The sequence below is a fragment of the Dipodomys merriami genome, unplaced genomic scaffold (assembly GCF_024711535.1).
Source record: "Dipodomys merriami isolate MVZ:Mamm:240054 unplaced genomic scaffold, mDipMer1.0.p SCAF_78, whole genome shotgun sequence".
Lineage (NCBI taxonomy): Eukaryota > Metazoa > Chordata > Mammalia > Rodentia > Heteromyidae > Dipodomys > Dipodomys merriami.
In genome coordinates this window covers 2,439,950-2,462,595 of record NW_027206379.1, presented here as the reverse complement: position 1 = coordinate 2,462,595, position 22,646 = coordinate 2,439,950, and the positions used below count along the sequence as shown (strand labels likewise).

At 52.7% G+C, this 22,646-nt stretch overlaps 1 protein-coding gene across 1 annotated transcript in view; it reads right to left on the bottom strand.

The window, feature by feature from the left end:
* Positions 1-22,646, bottom strand: part of Lrp5 (LDL receptor related protein 5) — a 93,935-nt gene that overhangs the window by 7,557 nt on the left and 63,732 nt on the right. Inside the window, 11 exon segments of the mRNA XM_070009740.1 lie at positions 143-253; positions 989-1,225; positions 5,727-5,852; positions 6,755-6,964; positions 7,762-7,952; positions 8,762-8,982; positions 11,107-11,306; positions 13,470-13,793; positions 15,440-15,624; positions 16,871-17,097; positions 20,653-20,942. Of these exon segments, the coding sequence (XP_069865841.1) occupies positions 143-253; positions 989-1,225; positions 5,727-5,852; positions 6,755-6,964; positions 7,762-7,952; positions 8,762-8,982; positions 11,107-11,306; positions 13,470-13,793; positions 15,440-15,624; positions 16,871-17,097; positions 20,653-20,942 (2,322 nt within the window).

Here is a 22,646-nt window from a genome sequence, read left to right as displayed (position 1 = left end):
CTCAGGAAGTCAGCCCTGGAAATCCTGCTGCAGAGCAGGGCAAAGGTCAAACTCACCAGATCTCCGCCCACCACAGGCCCCGCCCCCGCCGGGCTTTTCCTCCGCCTGACCCAGACCCCAGCCCTGCCCACAGCCAGCTCACCGCACATGAGCTCATCAGAGCCGTCCACACAGTCGGGGAAGGAGTCGCACTGTTGCTTGATGAGGACACACTGGCCGCTGGCACAGCGGAACTGGTTGGGCAGGCAGACAGCTGCAAGGAGGGTGAGGTTTAGAGGCCAGATGGCAGCCAGTCCCCGCGCCCTGCCCCACCCCCAGCCCTCATCCAAGACCCGGTCACAGAGGACCAAACAGGCTCCAAAAAAAGGGACAGCTTTTCCCAGGATCTGCCCAGGAGTGGCCACAGCAAACCTAGGTCCCCGTCCCTGAGGCCTGCCAGAGGTGGGGTGGGCAAGAAGCCCCGCCATTCTCTGGGGAGGTGTGTCTGGCACCGATCCTGGCACAGGTTTGTACAAAGCCAGGACAGCCAGCCCTGACCCCAAGGGCCCCAGGTTCCGGGGAAGGAGAGGTGGCAAGAGGAGCTGCCAGGGGAGAGGATCCGCCCTCCCCGCTCCCCGCCCAGAGCAACTGGGGGCTAGAAGTGGTGGCCTGCAGGACTCTGCTGATCAGGGTGGGCCCAGGTGGGTAGCCTGGGTTTAACTGCTTGGTGGAGCTCAGCACTGCTTTTTACGATGGGGGCCTTGGACGTCCCCGGCTTACTACTGGCGTTACCTTGGGATTCTGCAACATCGCCAGCCCCATGTGCACAGATAGGGCAGAGTCTCAGTCTGACCGACAACCACTCCCCTGGCCGTTGGGGCGGCTGGGGTCAGACTGCAGCACTTTGCATGGCAGACCTAGACCCAGATCCAGTCCCTACTGGTGGGAGGCCCGGGCGGCGGCGTGGCATGGGGGTGGCGGCGTGGCGTGGGGGAAGGCCGCGGCTCACCGTCGCAGTCGGCCTCGTCCGAGCGGTCCTGGCAGTCGGCCTCGCCGTCGCAGCGCAGGCGCACGTCCACGCACTGGCCGCGCGCGCAGGGGAACTGGGCGGCCGAGCACACCGGGCAGCCCTCCTCGTCGCTCTGGTCGTCGCACTCGGGAAAGCCGTCGCAGCGCCAGGCCCCGGGGATGCAGTCGATCTCCCCCGTGGCACACGCAAACTGGTCGGGGGAGCAGGTGGGAGGCTCTGTGGGAGGGACGGAGGAATGTCACGCGGGGGAGGCGGGGCACGCTGCCCAGCGCTGTCTCCTGCCCACCCCAGTCCCTCCTCCAGCTCCAGGAAGCTGGGCGGGGGAGGGGGATCCCCTCTGCCTTCCTGGCCTCAGGTGCGGAGCGGGGTAAGGCCGTTTTCAGGGGCATCCTGGCCTTCACGGCCATCACCCCACCACAGCCTAGCCACACCCGATTAACCAAGGCGCCACTGGGACAGAAGGGCCAAGAGGAGGGCGGCTGGCACCCACACAAGAGAAAAGGCCAAGGAGCCCTGGAGTGGTGCAGCCTGTTCCAGCCAAGGAGTCCCCCAGGGAGGCTCCCATGAGGTGGAGGCAGTGGGAATTCCACCTCAGGGGCCCTCGCTGTGAAGAATGTGTCATCGTCTCTGTGGCCTGGAACAGCAGTCCGGCTTTCTGTTACCCTTACCCAGCTCCGCTTCCCACCTCCTCCCGGCGTCTCAGCATGGACATGGCCCCGGCCCTGCTGACACCACATCCACCCGGTCAATGCCACCTCTCAATCACAGCGGAACCTACCCAGAAGACTCCCCAAGGGACCCCTGTTTAGAGAGCACCCTGGACCCAATAGAGACACCTCCTGGCCAAGGAAAGACAGGACAGCGTCAACAGGTGCCCGGAGCCCTGGCCTGTGAAGCAGCCTGTGGCCAGGCACCACACCTGAGCTCTGCCCCCACAGGCTCCATGCCCACCTCAGTTGGCACCACTGACCCCCAGTCAGGAAGAAGGAGGCCCTGCCCTCTCCAGGAAATGGAAACGGGATTCTTTTCTTGTTATTATTAGTGGTGGTGGTGGTTTGTTTTTGCCTTGGGATTGTTTTTCAAGGGGAGTAAAAGGGGGCACAGAAGGGGAGGGAGGCAGGGTGAACAATCACAATCATGCCACTCAGCCACCGCTGAGGAAAGTGACCTGTGGCACTTGTGGGCAAGGCGGGGAGGGGGAAGTGGGGAAAGCAAAGGAAGGAGTGGCATTGTCCAAGACCAGAAATGTGCTCGTGACCTTACTTAGGAAACGGCAGCCTCTCTGCACAAAACCTGACGAACAGCAAACACAGTATATTTACAAATCAAAAGAGGGCCCTGCCCTGCCCTGCCAGAGCAGCAGCGGGGGCTGGAGGGCAGGGGCAGGGCAGGGCAGAGCCAGACAGGCTGGGGCTGGACCCCAGTGTCCTCAGCTGCTAAGATCCCTGGGGAACTGGAGGCCACCCAAAGTCTCGGTTTCCTCATCTTGCAAAAGACACCCTAAGGAATTAGACCCGGATGGCGGGAGGGGCAGGGTTCCCCGGAGAAGGCGGACCCCCCTAGAGCCATGAAACTTCAACTAAGTCACTCTTCTTTCAGAAGGCTGGTTGATCCCTTTCAGAAGAAAAGTTTCTGACAGAAGTTGGTGGAGAATCCTGGTAAAGAGGCAGAGTTTTGGAGAACTGGACCACTAATGAAAGGCATGTTATGTTACCCAAGGACATACCCACACTTGTCCCTAAAATGCATCTGACATCTGAATCTGCATGGAGGAATCTTGGTGTTCAACAGAGCCATGATATGATCCGTGAACCAGAACCTCACAGCTCACTACCCAACAAGCTGAGGAAATGAAGCTGGAGGACCACTTCCAACTTGGGGTTTCACATAGCTGTCCTTCCTAACGCCTTTCTTCTCTTAGCATGATCAGCTGCTGCAGGCTCAGCTGAGGGGGTCTCAGAAGTCAGGTGTGTTCTACTTGGCAGAGGGAGGAAGCGACTGTGTCTGTATCAAGGATCGTGTAAAGCTGCTACTTTATTTTTCCCTACTGGGTACTGTATGTATGGTGACTCGTGGATTTATCTCTCCATGTATTGGAAATTTTACAGTGTATTCAAGAAATCTGTTCCATGTTTCAAGACTTGATTAAAAAGGAAGTTTTTATATTCTTTAAGAAAAAAATAGAGGGGGCTGGAAAGATGGCTCAGTGGTAGAATGCTTGCCTCACATGCATGAGGCCCTCAGCATCACATAGGCAGAAAAAGCTGGAAGTGGCCCTGTGGCTGAGGGACAGTGCCCTGGCCCAGAGTTCAGGCCCTCCAACCACAAAAAAAAAAAAAAAAAGCGGGCGCTGATGGCTCACACCTATAATCCTAGCTACTCGAGAGGCTGAGATCTGGGGATTGCAATTCAAAGCCAGCCTGGGCAGGAAAGTCCATGAGACTCTGATCTCCAATGAACCACCAGAAAACCAGAAGTGGCGCTGTGGCTCAAGTGGTAGAGCGCTAGCCTTGAGCTGAAGAGTTGAGGGACAGCGTCCAGGCCCAGAGTTCAAGCCCTACTACTAACACACACACAAAAAAAAGAAAGACGCTCGGGGCCACTCCATGCCACAGGGTCCGGCCTGGGGAGTGACTCGGACTGTGGGGACCAGCTGGGGACACCCAGGGCAGGGCTCACACAGGAGTGTTGGTTGTGTGGCCCTAACACCGACACCATGGACTTCACAGGGACCTGTCAAGGACGTGGCCGCAGAAGACTTTACGTATGTACAAGCACACACACGTCAGGCAGTGGGACGGGGTCTCGGGGGTCCGAGGGAGATGGACAGAAGGTCACGGAGTGGTGTGTGGAGGGGCCCAGGGCTGGGCAGTGAGGGGCTGTCCATGGTCCCTGTTCCTCACTAGGCCACCTGAGTACCTGTGGGACATGAACAGACTGAGCCCCAAATCTGCATGAACCCCAGGTAGAACTTGATGACCAGCCTGGAAACTCAGGAGGGGGCAGTCACAAAGTTTCCCTCTGCTCACCGATGGAGTCACTGGGCACTGAGGAAACCTCAATGGAGAAAGCTCTAGAGGGACAGGCCATGAGGAGGACACGGAGCCCTGAGGAGGACACGGAGCCCTGAGGAGGACACGGAGCCGTGAGGAGGACACGGAGCCCTGAGGAGGACACGGAGCCCTGAGGAGGACACGGAGCCCTGAGGAGGACACGGAGCCGTGAGGAGGATACGGAGCCCTGAGGAGGACACGGAGCCGTGAGTGTCTATTGGCTGAGCCCCTGGGGCTGTGGCGTCTCTCCAGGTAAAGGCCAAGCACAGGTGTCACTCACAAGCAGGGCTGGGGTGTGTGGTTGTTGTAGGGCGAGGGCATAAAGCCAGAGCCCCAAAACTCACAGACTAAAGGCAAAAGGAGCGCAGCATGGAGCTGCTACCCGGGGGGGGGGGGGGACCCAAGAGCCAAGAAGCCCTGTGGGCCGGTTCATGGCGACAAGCTGGTCACGGCGGCCATCCTCCATGACATCACTCACCCGGCACTCCTGTGTGGCAGGCACCAGGAGCCACAGGGAAGGCTCTGCTGCTCCTACAACAACTCTCAGATGCATGCTCTCAATTTCACAGAGGAAGAAGTAAAGACTCGGAGAGGGCAAGTGACCAGCTGGGAAGTCAGAGCCTGAATCCAGGTCCTCTGACCCTGGTTTTTGTTTTTTTTTGGGGTGTGTGTGTGTGGTTTTGTTTTTCTTTAAGCCCCATCCTGGGGCTTGCACTAAAGACCTGGGTGCTATCCCTGAGCTTCAGTATTTAAGGTCAGCACTCTACCACTTCTTGAGCCACAGCTCCACCTCTGGCTTTTTTGTTTGTTTGTTTGTTTGGGGGGGTGTCATAACTGAAGATAAAGAGTATCACGGATTTTCCCACTCAGGTTGGCTTCAAACTGCAAGCCTCAAATCTCAGCCTCCTGAGTAGGTCGGATTCCAGCTGTGAGCCACTAGCGTGGAGCTCTGACCCTGTTTCAATTACCTACCACCATCATCACCAGGTGCCCCATAGGAAGAAGAGTGTAGAGGTAGGAAGAGGAAAAACAAAAGAACTACAAGAAGAAGAAAAAAAGGACCAAATCTACCACTAGAGTTGAAGATTAGGCACCCTTGTCAGTAACAGACAACTGGAACAGATAACCAGGAAGAACACAGAGGACTGACCAGATTATCAATCAAGTAGATCTAACTAATGATTTTAGAAAATGCCACCTAACAACAGCAAGATCCACATTCTTCTCAAGGATACATGGAATATTCACCAAGACAAGACTACATGCTCAGCCATGAAGCACACCTGAATAAACTTAGAACAAATAAAAACTAAACAAAGTAAACTTTCAGCCCACACGGAACTAACCTGGAAATCAGTGACAGAGCCAGCTGGGCCATATTAAACAGAACAATTCTAAATAACATAAGGAAACTATCTCCGGAGAACCTCAAAAGCATTTGAACTACCTTCAAATAAAAATACAACTTATCCAGATTGGTGGGATGCAGGGAAGGCAGTTCATAGAGGAAAACTCATAGCACAGATACATTTACACAGCAGAAGCAATGGAGAGTAAGAGATGAATTGCTTTGGAGACTGGATGCTGGAAAGGATTCAGGACAATGGGCTGGGAGGTAGAGGACTAGGTCTTTGCCCAGAGTTCCCAGAAAGAGTCACACCTACCACCACAAGTCAGCAGGTTCTGCAAAAGCACGAGATGGACGGGGCATGAGCACCGGGGTGTCCCATCCCCCTTGGCAATGCAGATGTGGGAGCAGCCGCCATTGTCCCGGGCACAGGGGTGAGCAGCTGCAGGGACAAAACAACACAGGGTTAGGGATCAGGCGCTGCTTCTCAGAATGATGGGGTTCTGTGGGGGCCTGGTCCCGGAGGAATTCACTACTTAATCTCTCTTTTTTTTCTGGTCAGTAGTGAGGCTTGAACTCTGGGCCTGGGCACTGTCTCTCAGCTCTTCAGCTCAAGGCTAGCGCCCTACCACTTGAGCCACAGCGCCACTTCCCGTTTTCTGAGTGGTTTATTGGAGATAAGAGTCTCACAGACTTTTCCTGCCCAGGCTGGCTTTGAACTGCAATCCTCAAATCTCAGTCTCCTAAGTAGCTAGGATTACAGGCGTGAGCCACTGGAGCCCAGCACTACTCAATCTATTGACAGGCCAACAGAATTTATTCCTACTATTACAGAAATGAACACAAACAGGACCTGGGGGCATTGTTATACTCAACATAAACTGCCCAATTGGCACCAACTCCTGTTGTGCCTGCAACGTATCAATCTATACAGCCTGTGTGCCTCACAACAGAGTAGGGCCAATGACTTTCTTGCTCAATCTTGATGCTCTACCACTTGAGCCACAGCTATACTTCTAATATTTTGCTGGTTAATTGGAAAGTAAGAGTCTTACAGACCTTTCTGCCTGGGTTGGCTTTGAACTAGGGACCTTAGATCTCAGCCTCCTGAGTAGCTAGGATTGCAGGCAGCATGAGACACCAATGACTGGTGTCTTTTTGAAGTACTACACTTGGTCTTTTGTTGGGCAGCATATAAAAATGACTGCCGAGACCTGGGACACCTGCAAGCCTTCGGGGCCGAGCCCTGGCTGGTGACACTGTCACCTCGCGGGACACACGGGTCTTGCACGGCCCGGGGCTGGCTCCAGGCCCTCCCCACATCGCTGTCCACCCCTGGCGTACAGAACTCCTCCAGGCTGACTTCCTCCACAGCGTGGATGCCAGTGAGGTGGGCGACGCGGCCTTGCACCCGAGTCCGCTTGTCCCCGGTGGTCTTCTCCACGCGCTCGATCATCTGCTGCTGCCGGTCGACCCAGTAGAGGTGCCGGCCAAGCACAGTCAGGCCCACAGGCTGCACGATGTTGGAGTCCTCCAGGGTCAGGCGGTTGGCCCCTACAAGCAGGACAAGGGGCTCTGAGTGACGGCTAGCCTCAATAGCGGGGCCAGGGGTCAAAGGCTTAAAGAAAGCTACAAGGGAGCCTAGGGGGCTTCCACGCTGCAGGGGGCACGGGCACAGATCCGCTGGAGCCTGACTGCGCCCGCCAACACTGGCTTCTGAGTCAGTCATACAGTTCCTGGTCACTGACCCCTAACCAACAAGATGCCCCCTTTTCCACTCCAACCCTTCTTTTCTTTAAAATCAGTCCTAAGGATTGAACTTAGGATCTGGGTGCTGTCCCTGAGCTTTTCTGCTCAAGGCTACTCGACCACTTGAGCCACAGCTCTACTTCTGGCTTTTTGGCATTAACTGGAGGTAAGACCCTCACAAGACTTTCCTGTCCAGGCTGGCTTCGAATTACAATCCTCATATACCAGCCTCCAGAGTAGCCGGGACTACAGGCATGAGCCACCAGTGCCCAGCTACCCCCACCCTTAAGAAGAAAAGCTGTAGGACCCCAGCATCTCTGAGCACTGGCTTGTTTCTCTACATCCCAGGGCTTGTGTGGGACCCGGAGTCTGATCACCCAGGACCAGGCTCATATGGGACACATGCAAGACCCCCAGCACACTGACCACCACAGAGCCCAGGTCATGCCTAACACAAGGCCCCCAGCACGCTGCCAGCAGGACCTGGACGAGGGAGCAGCTGTTGCCCTGAGTGGCAACAAGGAGAGCCAGGTACCCACAGGGCAGTCACACCTGCAGGGCTGCCCAGGGGTCACTGGGGAGGCCGAGAGAGTGGGCCATACCTGACAGGTCGCAGCTCTCAATACGCTTTAGGTCGGCGTCCACCCAAAAGAGCTTGCCCAGCGAGTTGTCTACCACAAGGGCCACGGGGCGGATGAGGCCTGTGGTGAAGAGGACCTCGCGCTCGGTGCCATCCAGGGCGGCACGCTCGATCTTGGCTGCCCGGTCCTGCATGTTGGTGAAGTACAGGTACCTGGGGGGCGCAGGGGGTGGCCAGCAGTGAGGGAAGGACAGGCGCTGGGAGACTGCGGGGACACGGCAGTGTCCGCACCCTGCTGCATCCGGGCAGCTCTGGGCTCTCCCAGGGCTGACACCAGAAGCAGACAGAACAGCCACGTGCTGAGAGGGAGAGGGCCTCCCCCCCCACCAAGGTCACGGCCCTCCAGAACCTCAGGACAAAGGGAGCCGCTTTGGTAGCTCACTGCTTTGGATCTTAGCAACTATAACTAAAGGTCAAAACAAGAGAAGTCTGAACCGGGTGCTGCTACTCAGGAGGCTGAAATCTGAGGATCATGGTTTAAAGCCAGACTGGCCAGGAAAGTCCATACAAGTCTTATCTCCAATTAACCACCAAAAAGCTGGAAGCGGAGATGTAGCTCAAGTGATAGAGCACCAGTCTCAAGCAATAAAAAGGCAAGAGAGAGCACAGGATTCTTTTAGTCCCCAAACCAGCAAACACACAAACACACACACACATACACTCTCTCTCTCTCTGTGTCTCTGTCTCTCTCTCTCATCCCTTCCCCCCCCCCCCCAGCTGATTGTGGTGTGCACACCTTACAGTTTTGCCACCTTGTCTTCTCAGGGTCTTCCCTTCCCGCCTAGGGCCTCCCCTCTGCTCAGCCAGGCTGGCCAGGCTGGGCTTCCGGGGAGCTGACGGCTGGAATGCTGGGGGGAGGGGGGGACACTCTAGGCTCCTGACAACCGGCAGTCACAGGTCAGCACAAACGAACAGGAATGGACACGCTCCTCCACAGTGCCCGCCCAGTCCAGCGGCCCTACCCTCGCTCGGCGTTGACAGCGATGGCCCTCGGCTTGTCGCGGTCCCCCCGCAGCACCACGCCCATCGCGTCCCCGTCCAGCCGCAGGACGTTGATGGTGTTGGTGGCCTCACACGTCCAGAACAGCGTCCGGCTGTAGATATCGATGCTGAGGTCGTGTGGCTGCCTGTCGGGGCTTTGACCCTGACCCTGGCTTTGACCCAGAGAGGTCAAGACAAAGGGCTGTAAGACAGAACAAAGCCAAAGTCAAAGCCGGTGAGACCCTGGGAGCACCAGCAGGAGCTGTGGCCAGGACGGAGGCCCTGGTCCTGAAGTCCCGGATGCGGGCCCTGTCCTCTCAATGGGGTTTTCACAAGGACAGTGCTCCAGCACAGCCTGGACTCCAGGCCCCAGAGCCCCACTGGGTGTCGCCGACTGGAGGCCACCAGCTTTCCCAGCGAGTCCCTGCTCACACGGGAAGCTGGCTGTCAGCCAGACAGGTCAGGATGAGGGCCACCTCACCACACTGCCCTCTTCTTTTCCACTGCTTAGCGTTCATGCTGTGACGCAACACATTAAACCAAGTTGCGTGTCTCCTCTAAGGTGCTAGGAAAGCAGGAGAGTAGGAAGCAGACCAGAGGCGCACCTTTCAGGACCCTCTCCTGGGGGAAATAGGCCAAGGGTGCACAGGCAGATGTGGGAGGGGCGGGTCAGGGGCAGGCTGCGATGCAGGGCCGGAAGGGCAGGTCACAGGTGACGTACGCAGGACAGATGTGCGTGGCAGCAGCCCTTTCCAGAAAGGAGCTGCTGGACTCTGGGACTTTTGTGGAAGGCACCTTGGCAAGGGGGTGCCACAAGCCAAGTCTGCACGTGTGAGCATGTCCTCCCTAAAACCCATCACACACCACTGCAGCGACTCAGCTCCGCTAGTTGTGCAAATGTGTCCCATTAGGGGACAATGTGAGTGCAAGACAAACTCAGTCTGCCTACGTGTCATCCCTTGGCTGGGAGCCCTGTCAGAACACGCCGCCAGCCGCACCCACCCACGCCTGTGCCGGGAACCATCCAACCCACTCACACAGGCTGGCAAACACCACGCTGGTGCCCATTCCACAGCCGCCGGGTCTCCACGCCACGCACAGCAGGCAGCGCAGTGCGGAGCCGCTCGCACATCCTGGCCTATTTTGGGGGTATTACTGGTGGAGCTTTCCATCTTATGATCTATACTCCTCTGTCCCATAATCTGTCATTTTTCGTGTGTGTGTGTGTGTGTGTGTGTGTGTGTGTGTGTGTGTGTGTGTGTGTGTGTGTGTGTGTGTGTGTGTGTGTGTGTGTGTGTGTGTGTGTGTGTGTGTGTGTGTGTGTGTGTGTGTGTGTGTGTGTGTGTGTGTGTGTGTGTGTGTGTGTGTGTGTGTGTGTGTGTGTGTGTGTGCTTGGTGCCAGTACTGGGGCGTGAACTCAGGGCCTAGGTGCTATCCTTGAGTTGTTTGGGTTTTTTTTGGTCATAGGGCTTGAACTCTGGGCTTGGGCGCTGTCCCTCAGTTCTTCAGCTCAAGGCTCTACCACTTGAGCCACAGCGCCACTTCCGGTTTTCTAATGGTTAATTGGAGGTAAGAGTCTCACCAACTTTTCCTGCCCAGACTTGCTTTGAACCGCAATCCTCAGATCTCAGCCTCTAGAGTAGTTAGGATTATAGGCATGAGCCACCGGTGCCTGGCTCTTTGAGCTTTTCTACTCAAGGCTAATGCTCTACCACTTGAGCTATACTTCTACTTCTGGCTTTTTGGTGGTTAACTATAGATAACAATTTCATGGACTCTTTTGCCTACATTGGCTTTGAACCTCAATCTTCAGATCTCAGCCTCCTGAGTAACTAGGATTACAGTTGTAAGCCACCAGCATCTGGCATCGTGTGTGATTTTTCACAGTGAGGTGAGTTAATAAACACATGAAACAAACTACAAACTACAAACAAACTACAAACTACAGTGTAGCAAAAGTGATCACACATTCCCTGTGAGATAAAAATAATCGTACATTTCCTATGAGATAAAGGACAATCTAGAAAATCCCACTACCCCTGAGCAACACAAAACCAGCTTGGAAAGAAAATGCCCCCTGGAATTGAACGCTTCCCCCATAATGACTTCAATAACTGGGAAATCCAGTTTCTCTCTGAATCAGTCTAGCATTGCCCAAGCTGGGACCACACCTGCACTTACATAATTGGAGTCTGAATCATTGTTTACCCCATGCCCTGCTCAGCTGCCACCTCCTCCCCCTAGCTCAGTAAAGAGGGCAGCAATCTCGAAGCCACCACCAGGGTGAGCTCCATCCAGAAGCTTCCCTTCCCACAGGTGCACCTGCCTGGGTCCCATCATCCTTGGCTCGCTTGATGTTCTGGCGCCCATCTACCCAGTAGATGAACTTGTCCAGTGGGTCGTAGTCGATGGCCTTGACGTTCCTCAGCCCGTGCAGGGGCAGGACGAGGTCCGGGCTGTGCTGGTCGTCCGGGATCATCCGGCTGATGGCGCATTTCTGGCTGAAGAGCAGGAAGGTGGAAGGTGCTGGGGTGGGACAAACAGATCAGGGGCCAAGCGTCACCAGTGGAAGCAAGCGCGTGCACACGTGGCACACGTGCCCATGGAAAGGCCTGGAGGGACACAGAGCTGCCTCCCGGTGCATGATGGGATTTTTATTCTTCATGTCTTCTGTCAGTGTTGCTCCAAAATGTGTGTGTTTTGAAATAGATGTACACTTACTTTAAAGTTAGCAAGCTGAAGTGGGACCCAAAGATACAGTACTTGCCTAGCATGCATAAGGCCCTGGGTTCTGTCCCCAGCAGCACAAAAGATCATCAAGAATTAGGACACTGCTGGATAATGGTGGCTCATACCTGTAATCCTAGCTACTCAGGAGGGCTGAGATCTGAGGACTGAGGTTCAAAGCCAGTCCAGACAGGAAAGTTTGTGAGACTCTTCTCTACCTCCAATTAACCACCAGAAAACTGGAAGTAGAGCTGTAGCTCAAAGTGGTAGAGCACTAGCCTTGAGCAAAAGGCTCAGGGACAGTGCCCAGGCCCTGAGTTCAAGCCCCAGTACAAGCACAAATGAAGAGCCAAGATACATGGAAGGTAATGGTAGTGAACACTAAAGCTCACACCTGGAAAGCATGAGATGCCCCATAGCTCTGGAATTTGCTATACACCTGTGGGAGTCCAGGTGAAGGGCTGAAACCCGGGTAAACAGACCAGAGAGGCACACTGCTGGAGGAGTCAGGGAGCAACAGATGAGGTGACATTGCAGAGCAGGGAATCGAGCTGAGCCTAGGGGCCAACTGCAGCCCCCGATGCCCAGCTTCTGCGGTTTTCAAGGCATCCTGGGATTGAGAAACGCTATGCATCCCCACACATCTCCCAGCTCACGGGCACGTGGGCCAGAAGAATGTGCATTTGGAGAGACCAGAACATTGCATGGTGTCTCCTTAGTGGAGGTCCGAGAACCAAGGCCAGCTGCCTGGTTCAGAAGCCGTGCAATGTCTGTCTCCACCCCGGTCTGTCCCGGCCCCTCCTGCATCTCAGGGAGGCAAGAGACCACCAGACTCGTCACACTTCAGCTCTGCCCCCTGCCTTGTCAGATCACAGCGGGTCTCAGTGATAAAACTTGATGGGTAAGACCAGGCCTGCTGTGGCCAGAGATGAGGAGCTCAGACGAGGTCCAGATGACAAGCGGTATCAGCCGTCACGTGCGGTGCAGAGTCTGATGTGACATCAGCCCTCAACCCCACGGACCAATGGGAAAATTACTCCTCACCACCATCACCCCACTCTCCTTACCTTGGCCACCAGAACACAGTCCCACCCAGCAGTCCCACAGCAAGTGGTCAGGAGCAGCCACTTAAAGCTATTCCTGCTCCATTTTCCCAGCTGTGTGACATTGGACAGGCCGCTAAATGTCTCTGTTCCCCAGGCTCTTTGCCTATGAAATGGGGACTAGGAGGCCTGTGGAAGTGGCCAGCTGAAGAGTGTTCCCTTGATATGATAGGTTTTTTGTTGTTGTTGTTGTTTTGTCAGTTGTGGGGCTTGAACTCTGGGCCTAGGCACTGTCCCTCAGCTCTTCAGCTCAAGGCGAGCACTCTTACCACTTGAGCTACCACACTACTACTGGTTTTCTGGTGGTTTATTGGAGATAAGAGTTTCACAGACTTTCCTGCCCGGGCTGGCTTTGAACTGCGATCCTCAGATCTCAGCCTCCTGAGTAGCTAGGATTACAAGCGTAAGCCACCTGCGCCCAGTTGATATAATGTTTTTTGTTTTTTGCTTTTAAATTTTGTTTCATTTTCTTTGTGCTGGCCTGAGGCTTGGCCTCAGGAACTGGGTGCTGTCCCTGAGCTTTTGTGCTCAAGGTCAGTGCTCTATCACTTGAGCCACAGCTCTGCCTCCAACTTTTTGGATATTTAATTGGAGATAAGAATCTCACAGGCTTTTCTACTCTAGGCTGGCTTCAAACCAAGATCCTCATATCTCAGCCTCCTGAGTAGCTGGGATCATAGGCGTGAGCCACCATTGCCTGCCTGGGCTTGGTCCACTGATCTGTATCTTGATGAAGCCATAGGTCCTTCAGGTAGCCCGGGCCGCCTGGAAGCATCAAGAAGCTGGAGCAGCGCACAACTTGCCCAACCACCCAGGTACAGGGCTGAGTGCAGGCGGGGGAGGGAACGGAGACACTTACGGCTGCAGTTGCGACTGCTGGGGTCCAGGGTGTAGTGCGAGGCGCAGGCGCAGCGGTGGCCGCCGGGGACAGCGAGGCACAGCTGGCCGCACTGGCCGTTGTTGTGCGTGCAGTCGTTGAGGCCGTCCTGGCGGGAGGAGTGGAACACCAGGATGTCCATCACGAAGTCCAGGTGGCCCTGGATGAGGGTGCGGTTCTGGCCGCTGGTCTTGTCCGCCCGCTCGATGCTGTGGAGGTTCCAGTCGGTCCAGTAGATGTAGCCGCTGTATTGCGTCAGGCCAAAGGGGTGCGGGAGGTCGTCGGCAATCACCACCCGCTCCTGACCTGCGGAGACACAGCGCCTCTTACCCCCTCGGAGTTCCCTGGCCTCCAGGTTTAAGGCAGGGTGACCTCTCCACCCCCAGGGGGCGGCTCGCTCCGGGAGGCACTTCTGCCTGCTAAGACAAACTTCTTCCAGGACTCTGAACATAAGGATGTGGACTTGGCAGCAGGTAACAACTCCACAAGTTGCTCTGTTTTGTTTGTTTTGAGACAGGGTCTCATTGTATAGCCCCAGTTGGCCTCAAGCTTGTGATCTGCCAGTCTGGGCCTTCCCAGGGTTGGGACCAGTCTTGGGAACAATGACCCACGTGGTGTTTTACAGTAGCTGGAATACAGTGACAGGGTGACTGTATGTTGTGGTTTATTACATCAAGTGCCGTGGGTTCCCACAAAGACACCTGACCTGCGGGATTGGCCCCATCTGTCCAACAGGATCCCTGAGGACAGATACAGGGCGGGCATGGTGGTGTATGCTTGAAATCCTAGCTACTCAGAAGGCAGAGACCAGGAGGATCACATTGCAAGGCCAATCTCAGCAAAAAAATTAATGAACAAAATAAGTCAGGTGTGGTAGCTTGTATGTTGACTTTGTATCTTGTACATTTGCTGAAAGCAGCAGAGCTAAGAGTTTTACAGTGACTCCATAGTCTTATAGTATAGTATAGGAAGGACCCTATCAACTGCAAATAGGGATAATTCAACTTCTTCCTTCCCCTATTTATAGCACTCTTATCTCTTTTGTCTTGACTTACTGCTCTGGCTAAGAATAATATACACTAGTAATACGTAATAATACAGTAATATGTTATTATATTGAATAATAGTAGACATAGCAGCACATCTTTGTACCTTTTCTAGTTTTAGAGGAAATGTTTCTAGCTTCTCACTATTGAATACAGTGTTGACTGTAGATTAGTTGTATATATGCCTTAAGTATGGTAAATACCTTCCATCCTAAGGTTCTGGGTTTTGATTATGAAGGGATATTGAATTATGTCAAAGGCCCTTTCTGTGCCTAATGAGGAGGTGACGTGATTTTTATCTTTAATTCTATGTGCCCTATTATATTTATGGAGTTTCATGTAGAACCATCCTTGCATTCCTAGAATTAAACTATGTTGATCATAGTATATGATCTTTTTAATGTGTTGTTAAACTCAGTTAGCAACTGAGGATTTTTGGGGGGGGGAGGGGGAAGGGTTGTGGGGCTTGAACTCAGGGCCTGTGCGCTGACCCTCAGCATCTTTGTGCTCAAGGCTAGCACTCTACCACTTTGAGCCAAATGTCACTTCCAGTTTTTGAGCCAAATGTCACTTCCAGTTTTTGAGTGGTTAACTAGAGATAAAAGTCTCACGGGGCCTTTTCTGCCTGGGCTGGCATCAAACTGCAATCCTCAAATCTCGGCCTACTGAGTAGCTAGGATTTCAGATGTGAGCCACCAGAGTCCAGCTTTCTTTTTTGTTATGTCTTTCTCTGGCTTTGGTATCAGAGTAATACTGGCTTCATAGAATGAGTTTGATCATAGTCCTTTTCTATCTCGTGGAAAAGTTTTAGAAGTGGGTTTTTGGTTTGTTTCTCTTTAAAATCATCAGTAAAAAGCTTAGGAAAAGCTACTGCCCTGTTGCCCACCTGTAGTGCCCACCCCTCACCTAGCATGTTGGATGACTCGATCATATTGGTGTCCAGGTCAGTCCAGTAGAGCCGCTGGTCAGCGTAGTCAATGGTGAGGTCATTGGCCCGGCCCACCTTGTCCACCAGTGTCATGCAGTTGGTTCCATCCATAAAGGCTCTCACGATCCTTGGCTTGCCGCCCCACTCAGTCCAGTAGATGTAGCTGGAAGGCATGGGGAGGGGAGGGGCAGCTCTGTGGGTCCTTGTCCAGAGCAAGACAAAATGTAGCATGGGCAATATCACCATCATCACCTCCTCAGCTCGGCCCTCAACCCGGGAAGTGATGCTGCAACAAGAGGCAGGAAGGGCCCCCGGATACTGCAGGAGGGGGGGCTAACTCCCCCCAAGGCTGACGCAAACGATCTCACCCTCCTTCCTGCCCTGCCTCACCTGCCAGCCAGGTAGACATGCAGGTGCAGCCACACAGCAGACCCACAGAGAAGCAATCGTGAAACAGATGGCTGAGATGGGATGGTTTAGTGGAGACAAAGTAACTAAGTAGCTAGGATGATGCATGAACCAAGACACAAAGGCAAGCTGAGATAAAAGATCCTTTCCTCAGCGCCCAAGGCAAAGGAGGTGCAGCAGGGGGCTCTGTGCTGCCCTACCAGCTCCTCCTCCTTCCTCTTCTCCTGCCCATCCATCCATCCAGGATCCTGGAAGGCTTATATGGCCTTGTGTCCAACCTGAGACCTTTCTTCTTACCCTTTCATCTGAGACCATGCCTCCCGCCCATGAGACCATGTGTGAGAAGAATTCAGGCTGTGACACATGCATTGTGTATGCACTACAGGGTGGGCTCTGTGTGTCCCTGAACAGAAAGGGACGTCAGGTCCAGGAGCTCTGCTTGTGGCCTATCTGGCCCTGGTGTCCAGGGCAGGGACCCAGGCTGCCTCTGAGGTGGCTCTTAAGCTGCAGCTCCAGGGCCTACAAGGTGCCATTTCCAAGCAGCCTGACTTCCAAGGACATCAGCCTTCAGGCTGGGATGGGAGATAACAGCTTGGCCCTGCACTGGGCCTGATGAGATGCCAATGTCAGTCCAGTGCTGTTCTAACTGACCATAGCACCTTGGGGGAGTCATTCAACTTCTCTGAACTTAGTTTCTGTGTCCGTAAGATCAGAGAGTGAAACCCAGCCTGGCTGTTCTGTGGATCTGATTTCAAGACAGCTGAGGTGTCAGGTCTCGCTCAGCATACCACAACAGCTTCCACCCTATCCTTCCACTCCAGCCACCATTTCTCCTTGGGGAGAGAGCCAGATGATCCCCAAGGGTCTTGGCCAACGCCAGACACCTTAAAGGTTAATGGTGGTCAAACAAAACCCTGACCTCCAAATACCAGGCGGAGACTCCCAAGATGGCCAGTCAGCACCACTGCACAGGGACACATGATGACCAAACTGGCCCTTACCCTTTGGTGGGATCCAGGGCCAGTGACCTGGGGTTGTCCAAATCCCTCCACACCAGGACTTGCCGAAATTGGCCATCCAGCCGGGCCACCTCGATCCTGTTGGTCCCGGTGTCAGCCCAATAGAGGTTCCTGCCCATCCAGTCCACGGCCATGCCTTCAGGGTAGTCCAGTCCAAACTCGATCACATGCTCCACGGAGCTGCCGTTCATAAAGGCTCGGCTGATGGTCTGGGACAGGGGAGGAGGAAAAGGGAGGAGTTAGGCACCAGCATCACATTTATAGACATCTAACTGTGAGACAAATGCTGGCCCAACTAGAGCAACTACTGGCCACATCTGGGGCCAGATCATCAATACTAGAGTCTTAAAACAAACATTTGAAGCTAGGTGCCAGTGGTCCACGCCTATAATCCTAGCTACTCAGGAGGCTGATATCTGAGGATCACAGTTTGAAGCTAGCGTTGGCAGGAAAAGTCTGTGACACTCATCTCCAATTAACCACAAAAAACTGGAAGTGGAGTTGTGGCTCAAGTGGTATAGCACTAAGCCTTGAGCAAAAAAAAAGCTCAGGAACAGTGCCCATGCCCTGAGTTCAAGCCCTAGAACCAGCAAAAAGCAAAACAAAACATTTGAAACTGAGCAATGATAGTGGCTCATACCTATAATCCTGGCTACTCTGAAGGCTGAAATCTGAGGATTGCAGTTCAAAGTCAGCATAAACAGATAAATCAGAGACTTTATCTCCAATTAACAGTAAAAAGCCAGAAGTGGGGTTATGGTACAAGTAGTAGAGTGCCAGCCTTGAGTGAAAAAGCCAAGTATGAGTGCAAGCCCTGAGTTCAAGCCCTAGTACCAGCACAAAAATAATTAAATAAAATAATAAATATAACAAACTCTTAAAAAAAATCAGCTTGGCTGGGCACCAGTGGCTCATGCCGGTCACCCTAGCTACTCAGGAGGCTGAGATCTGAGGATCATGGTTCAAAGCTAGCCTGGGCAGGAAAGTGGTGCTGTGGCTCAAGTGGTAGAGCACTCGGCCTTGAACTGAATAGCTGAGGGACAGCACCCTGGCCTAGAGTTCAAGCCCCACAACTGACCTAAAAATAAAGCAGCTTGGATATATACATATGATAATAAACACACATGTATATTCACACACATGTGCACACACATACACAGTTATCAAAGGTCTTAAAAACAGTTGTATAGCTGGGTCCTAGTGGCTCATGCCTTTAATCCTACATATGCAGGGTGCTGGAATCTGAGAGCTGTGTGTGGTTTGAAGCCAATGCAGGCAGGAAATGCCTTGAGACTTTTTTTTTTTTTTTTTTGGTCAGTCATGGGGCTTGAACTCTGGGCCTGAGCACTGCCCCTCAGCTCTTCAGCTCAAGTCAAGTGCTCTACCACTTTAAGCCACAGTACCACTTCTGGTTTTCTGAGTGGTTTATTGGAAATAAGAGTCTCACAGACTTTCCTGCCCCAGTTGGCTTTGAACTGAGATCCTCAGATCTCAGCCTCCTGAGTAGCTAGGATTACAGGCATGAGCCACCAACACCCCGCTCCTTGAGACTCTTATCTCCAATAAAACCACCAAAAAAGTGAGAAGTAGAGCTATGGCTCAAGTGGTCAAGTGGTAGAGCACTTTTTGCTTCTTTAGCAAAAAACTCAGACAGAGCTCAGGCCTTGAGTTCAAGCCCGAGGACCAGCAAAACAAACAACAACAAGAAAACCCTCACTTATATACTTTTACCCAGTAATCTTCCTCCTGAAACTATCCCAAGATGCAAACCAAAATATAAAAGGCAAGAAAATTTCCATCGTGGATCTGTGGTTCAAGTGGTACACCACTAGCCTTGAACAAAAAAACCTCAGGAACCATACCAGACTCTGAGCTCAAGCCCCAAGACTGGCACATACATGCATGCCTGCGCATGTGCACATGTGCACACACACACACACACACACACACACACACACAGTGTAAAACAAAGAACTTTTTAACAGAAAAAAGAGGTCTACTGTGAATATCTTTGGAATTGGGAAAAAGTACCCTACTGCACCTAGCAGAAGTATCTGTGAGGCTGAGATCTGAGGACCATGGTTCAAAGCCAGCCTGGGCAGGAAAGTCTATTAGACTCTTACCTACAATTAATTACCAGAAAACCAGAAGTAAAGCTGTGGCTCCACTTGATCATTGTGTAATGATCAATAGAGTAGTTCTTTTTTGTGTGTGAATACCAGCACTGAGGCTAAAACTCAGGGCCTGGGTGCTGTCCCTGAGATGTTTTTGTCCAAGGCTGGTGCTCTACCATGTGAGGCACACCTCCACTTCCTGCTTTTTGGCTTAAGTGGTAGAGCAATAGACTTGGGCTGAAGAATTTAGGGACAGCACCCAGGCCCAGAGTTCATGTCCCACGACCAACCAAAAAACAAAAAACAAAAAGTAATATAATGTGCTGGGTGCCAGTGGCTCATGCCTGTAATCCTAGCTACTCAGGAGGCTGAGACATGAGGATCACAATTCAAAGCCAGCAGGGGCAGGAAAGTCTGTGAGACTCTTATCTCCAAAGAACCACCAGAAAACTGGAAATGATACTGTAGCTCAATTGGTAGAGCACTTGCCTTGAGTTGAAGAACTCAGGGACAGCGCCCAGGCTCAGAGTTCAAGCCCCATGACCAATCAAAAAAAAAAAAAAAAAGAGAGAGAGAGAGAAAAGGGACTTTGCCTGCATTTTCCCCAAATGTTTAGATTTGCACTGTGAATGAAGAAAAAGATTTCTGTGAGAAAAGAAAGCAGCAGCAGGTGGGGAAGTTACATGTCACTGTCAAGTTCTATGTCTTCACATCATACAACACCTTGTGAAAGCCCACAGCGATGTGTGCTAGACCTGTATGTCACAATCATTCACATTTACCTGTTAAACATGGGGGGAATGGTCAGACAAATGGAGAGGGGAAAGGTGGGAGAATACAGTCATCCTACTCAATGTACACCTGTGAAAATGGAGCCAGATAACTTGAGGGGATGGGTGCGGTTGGGAGAAATGGGAGAGAACGATGGAAGGGGGGAAACACTGACCAAAATACACTGAACTTACAAACAGATTTGTTGAGCTGACATAACTTTGTACAATGTTTTAAGATAATTTCAAAACTTAACAAAACAGAGATGCACGTCTGGAGGTGTGGCTCAAGTGATAGAGCACCTGCCTAGCAAATAGAAAGCCCTGAGTTCATGCCCCAGCACTGCCAAAATAAAACAAGCATTCTAATGCTTTGTTACTATTGTGTAATGATCAATGTAATAGGTGTGTGTGTGTGTGTGTGTGTGTGTGTGTGTGTGTGTGTGTGTGTGTGTGTGTGTGTGTGTGTGTGTGTGTGTGTGTGTGTGTGTGTGTGTGTGTGTGTGTGTGTGTGTGTGTGTGTGTGTGTGTGTGTGTGTGTGTGTGTGTGTGTGTGTGTACACCGAGGCTTAAGCTCAGAGCCTGGGTGCTGTCCATGAGCTTTTTTGCTCAAGGCGGGTGCTCTACCATGTGAGCCACACCTCCACTTCCTGCTTTTTGGTGGTTAATTGGGATAAGTCTCATAGACTTGTTAGGCTAGACTAGCTTTGAACCATGATCCCCAGATCTCAACCTCTTGAGTAGCTAAGAATACAGGCGCATGCCACTGGTACCCGGCAGTAAGATAGTTCCTTAAGGAAGTGTTCAGCACTGTAGGTATGAACTTGTGGGCCAGGTCCCCACAGGAAAGCTGCAGGCGGTACGGATGCACAGGCCATACCTTCAGGCTGACATCTGTCCAGTAGATGTGGTTGTTGGACACATCAAAGTCCAGCGCAGAGGCCTCCTTGACGCCCGTGAGGGGGATGGCCACGTCATTGTTGTTGGTCTCCAGGGAGATCCTGTGGATGGTGGCTCTGCTGGTGAACACCAGGAAGGCCTCCGGCACGATGCAGGTCTTCATGTCACTCAGCAGCTCCAGGCCGATTGGGCAGCCACACTTGGTGGCCCGGGGTGTGAAAAAGCACAGGTGGCTGCATCCCCCATTCCCTTCTGCGCACGGGTTGGTTCCTGGAGGCAGACACATGGCTCTGGACCTCCTCCGCCCTCCTCTGCCCAGCGCCCCGGGCCATGGCCTCCAAGTCCTCCCAGCCCAGTCACGTGGCGGTGAGCATACATCAGGTCCTGCCAGGCACCAGGCACCAGGCCCAGGTGTTTGCATTAGCTCACTTCATCATCACCTCAGCAGAAGCAACTATTCTCATCCCTATTCTCGGTGAAGAAACTAAGGTGTAGAGAGCTGCGAGAGGCCGCACCTGGAAGATGGCGCCGGCTTCCGCCCTCCGCCTTCCCGATGGCGAGTGCTCTCGTGGTAAACAACTCCTGATATGGCTAAGGCGAAGAATCTGGCTTGCTTCTGTGCACCTGAACCTATTGGCGGTTCCCACGTGGCGTATCAGGGTTGGCTACCCAGCGGGTATTTAAGGCTGTGGGGAATTCTCCCCGTTGTTGGGGTCAGAAGATTACTAAAAGGTCCTGAATAAACTGCGGAGAGAAGAGTCCGGTGTCGCGTCGTCATTACCGGCCGAGGCGGTAGCGACACTAAGGCACAGGAAGCTTTGTAGGAATAGGCTCAGCAGGCTAGGCAAGACCTTGACCCGCACTGCTCAGCCCCAGCCCAGCTCCACCCAGCCCAGCAAGAATCCGAGAACCAGTGACTGGCCTAACTCCCTCTCCTGGAGCCTCAACTCCTGGCCTGCTGATAGGACTGGTTCCCATGACCCTTCTAGAATATTCCCTGATTTACTGACACCTTCAGCCACCTCAGAAATCTCAGGTTTTGCCCAGAAAACAGTCAATTTCAATACACCTCCTCCCCCAGGTTTGAATTTGGGGTTTCATGCTTGCTCAGCTGGAGCCACACCTCTAACCTGGCATATTGCTGGTTATTCTGACTTGTCTGGCTAGGCTGGCTTTGAACTGTCATCTTCTGGATCTCAGCTTCCTGAGTAGCTATGATTACAAGTGTGAGACACAGGTGCTAAATGCACCTCTTTATTAAAACAGACAGAAATAATGTGTCCTTTTATTTTGGGCCAGTCCATTATCTTAGAAGCATATCTCATAGCTCCTGAAGTGTCAATAAAAGTATTTTTAAACCTAGTGCTGTGTTTAAGCTAAAAACCAAATCTTTTTCTCCCCATACCCATCAATAAATCATGAGATAAGAGAGAATCCCAATTTCCCAACCTTAAATTGTATCCCCATGGTGATAGGCTTTTTTTTTCCTTTTCTTCTCGGTTTCTTTAACAAACACAGACGGCTCTCACCTTCCACAATGGATACTGAGTGTCTTTGCTTGATTCTATTTTGCGAGTATGGGGAAGTATGGGGCGGTAGCCCAAGCTGGCCTTGTACGTGCCATCTTCCAGTCTAAGCCTCCCAAATGCTGAGACTGCAGGTATGCACTGCTACCCGCAACACAAGCTGGGTTTTGTTGTTTCATTGTTAGGGGTGTGTGTGTGTGTGTGTGTGTGTGTGTGTGTGTGTGTGTGTGTGTGTGTGTGTGTGTGTGTGTGTGTGTGTGTGTGTGTGTGTGTGTGTGTGTGTGTGTGTGTGTGTGTGTGTGTGTGTGTGTGTGTGTGTGTGTGTGTGTGTGTGTGTGTGTGTGTGCTGCATATCTGTGTGTGTGTATGTGTACGTGTGTGTGTGTGTGTGTGCTGCATATCTGTGTGTGTGTATGTGTACGCTGGTCCTGGGAATTGAACTCAAGAG